The sequence below is a fragment of the Hippocampus comes genome, unplaced genomic scaffold (assembly GCF_001891065.2).
Source record: "Hippocampus comes isolate QL1 unplaced genomic scaffold, H_comes_QL1_v1.1 scaffold62, whole genome shotgun sequence".
NCBI classification, from domain to species: domain Eukaryota; kingdom Metazoa; phylum Chordata; class Actinopteri; order Syngnathiformes; family Syngnathidae; genus Hippocampus; species Hippocampus comes.
This window is the reverse complement of record NW_017806062.1, coordinates 1,689,625-1,693,075: the sequence shown is the minus strand read 5'-3', so window position 1 is coordinate 1,693,075 and position 3,451 is coordinate 1,689,625. Positions and strand designations below refer to the sequence as shown.

The 3,451-nt window shown below is 49.7% G+C and overlaps 1 protein-coding gene across 2 annotated transcripts in view; it reads right to left on the bottom strand.

Moving 5' to 3' along the window:
• Nucleotides 1-69: 69 nt before the first annotated feature.
• wnt7bb (wingless-type MMTV integration site family, member 7Bb) overlaps nucleotides 70-3,451 on the bottom strand; it is a 35,260-nt gene continuing 31,878 nt past the window's right edge. For both annotated transcript variants that reach the window (XM_019893422.1, XM_019893421.1), the window contains exon 4: nucleotides 70-663. In XM_019893422.1, coding sequence (XP_019748981.1) covers nucleotides 184-663 — 480 coding nt within the window. In that variant the 3' untranslated portion in view covers nucleotides 70-183. The remainder of the gene's footprint in view (nucleotides 664-3,451) is intronic.

Here is a 3,451-nt window from a genome sequence, read left to right as displayed (position 1 = left end):
GGGGGGTGGATGGACTGTCCCTCATCTTGCAGTCACTCCTCGCATGAAGTCGCATCCTGGTAGTTTGCATTTTACTCTGTGAAAAGCAACGTAAAGATTCTTGTGTGCAAAACGATGCCGTGTGGAGCCGATCGCGTCAATGGCAAAAATCTGTCAATGGTCCCGATCGGGCCTCCTGGTCCTTTACTTGCAGGTGAACACCTCGGTCCGCTCGCTGCACGTGTTGCACTTGACGAAGCAGCACCACTGGAACTTGCAGTTGCACTGCCACACTTTGGTATACTGGTGCGTGTTGTAGCCTCGCCCGCAGCACATGAGGTCGCAGCCGTCCGTGTGCGGCGAGGTGCGGTTGCACAGGCGGCCCTGGGTGCCCACGCTGCCCGTGGCCGCGTCCTCCTCGCAGTAGTTGGGCGACCTCTCGATGTACACGAGGTCCGTGTCCATGGGCTTGCGGTAGCCCTGAGTCTGCTTCACCTTCAGGTGGCTGGGCTGGCGCAGGCGGTTGGCCCGCATCACCTCCACGTGCACGGCTTCGTTGTACTTGTCCTTGAGCACGTAGCCGATCTCCCGGAACTTGGGGAGCGTCGTCCAACACGTCTTGGTGGTGCAGGAGCCCGAGACGCCGTGGCACTTGCATTCCAGCTTCATCCTTTCTTCTAGAACCTGTGGAATGGAAGAAATCTGGGATGAAAACCCCGGTCGTGGCCGATGAACTCGACGAGCGATGAGGGTGGACTGATATGTTTCATTTCCGGGCTCATACTGATTATTAGTAGTCAGGGGGGGGGTTGAGAGCCGATATTTCGAGCCGATATTCATTTTCACTCATGTGTAAAGTATCAATCCATCCATCCATCAGTTTTCCGCTAATCCTCATGAGGGTCGCGGGCGTGTTGGAGCCGATCTCAGCCGTCTTTGGTTTTTGCCAGCCAATCGCGGGGCACACATAAGCGAAAAACCATCCGCGCTCACAATCACATCTGATCATTGATCAACCAGTACAGCACAGCTGTCAAACATAAGGCCCGGGGGCCAGATCTGGCCCGGCACAACATTTTATGTGCCCCGCCAACATTTCAAATTCTATTTGGAATAAATAACAGTGATAATGTCAGCATTTTCTTGTTACCAAACCCGCCATGACAGTAACTTCAACAATAGGTGAATAACCCATTATTCTTAACTTCTTTTTATGGTTTCAGTCATAATGGCCCTCCTAAGGAAACTGTCACTAAAATCTGGTCTGCGACAAAAATGAGTTTGACAACACTGCACTACAGCAATTTTTTGGTACTTCAAAATTGTAGGTGGGCAGATGGTGAGTTTGCTGACGGCTGAATTTAACGGCCGCTCATTAGCTCGGGTTAGCGGATGCCTTTTCAGACGGGCGTGCATAGCACCTGTGTTTTTGGTTATATTTGTGGATCGACTTGCATATTTGGTGATGGTTGTCAAATATTCACGCGCAGTGGAAGCCCCGCTGCTTGTTTGCCGCGGGGAACCCCCATGACTAACTGACCTCGAGCTATAAGCATCAAGAATGCAATTGTAAAGTCGACACATGGACTAGTTGACTAGTTGACTCGTCAAGTCAACATCTAGTGCTAACATTCATGGTGCGTTATGGTGCATTCTGGAAGCCATGTTTTTCCCCCCAATATTAATTGAACAAAATCCCAATGTCGTGGTTTGTTTCCCATGACAGTTATTGAGTAGTCCCCAACCAACCAACTAAGTACGTGTGACGTCACAGTGGAAAGATTTCTCCGGGGCAGATGCGAGTCATTACAACACATCAGCATATGGGCAATATGCGCCTGATATCTAATTTCACTGTTTGTAAAAAAAATAATAAAAATACGGCAAAGCTGTTCTCATTTCAAGGGCAAACTGAGGAGAAATTGAAGTTGAGCATTGACGAAAGATGAGTTGTTCCATGATGTGGCAGTTTGTGTTGCATGGTGTGCCAGTTTTTTTTTTTTCCTCCAGAGTGGATTTTTTTTTTTCCTGCCACCTCATTATCCTCATCAAACAAACACGACACGGGAGTTGTTCGCTGATTCTCCGCAGGCTCGCGATCCAGTCTGGTCCGGTCCGCGCGGTGAAGACTTCCAAAAATGTAAAGAGCCGAAAAGCCACAAAGGAATGCGGCGCGCCGAAGTTCCTGACAAATAGATGGAAACGTCGACTTCCAGCGTGCCCGCCCGTCAAAGCGCGCACGCACACGCCACACATCACATCAAACAGCGACGGCTGATTTACGCGCATTTGAGAGCTTTTTATAACCGTCCGGTCACAGTTATAAGAGCCTTTTTATCAGCTCATTCGTCTTGATTTTATGACCGGAGAGAGCCTTTTTTTCGACGGAATTTCTTGGCTTGCGCACACACGTGGGGCAATACGCAATGATGGACGGTCCACAGGGAAGATGCTTTTTGACTAGGCAACATACAGTTTGGGATTTGGTTTTGTGACGTCTTAGTTCAATGACGACAGAGGTCAACGTTTGCAAAAGTGAGGCACCGCGGTACTTGTGCTGAAAACGATGACAAATCGCATGTTGCCTCAACCTACGCAGTCGATTTGCAAGGAATGACGGGTTACGTTCTGGCAAGGGCGTACGACTGCTGCAGACGCATCCCGCCGCGGACTCCACTTAAAAAAAAAAAAAATAATCCACGTCGATCCATTTGTCAGGAAAAAGTCACTTCATTTTGTTCTTCACGCTCCCTTGTCAGCCGGCGTGTCGAATACAGACGAGCAGAGTTCGCGGTACGGGCCAGCGTTACCACGGAGAGAAACGGCAGCGTAGAAATGTGACTGGAGCCAAACAAGAGCGTGACGGATCAATCAGCACGTTATGAGTCTCACGCTATTCTGGTTTCATAAATGGGTAGTTGAACACATCTGGGCATCCACACGTGAACACGAGTACTGTTTGGCTTTGCTGAAGAAAATCCTGCCACCTCGGGAACATTGACAGAAGAAACCAGCTTGGATGATAACGTAGCGGCAGTTTTAATTCCAGCTCTGGCATTCCCGTGTGGAGTTTGCATGTTCTCCATGTGCCTGCGTGGGTTTTCTCCAGGTACTCCGTTTCCTCGCACATTCCAAAAACATGCATGGCAGGCTGATTGAACACTCTAAATTGTCTCTAGGTGTGAGCGTGGATGGTTGTTTGTCTGTGTGTGCCCTGCGATTGGCTGGCAACCGGTTCAGGGTGTCCCCCGCCTACTGCCCCAGACAGCAGGGATAGGCCCCACGACCCTTGTGAGCATGAAGCGGATCAGAAAATGGATGGATGGATGTGTATGTGTGTGTGTGTATTGTATTGTATTGTGTATATATATATTCATTCATTTTCCGATTTGCTTATCCTCACAAGGGTCACGGGGGGTTCTGGAGCCTATCCCAGCTGTCTTCGAGCAGTAGGCGGGGGACACCCTGAACC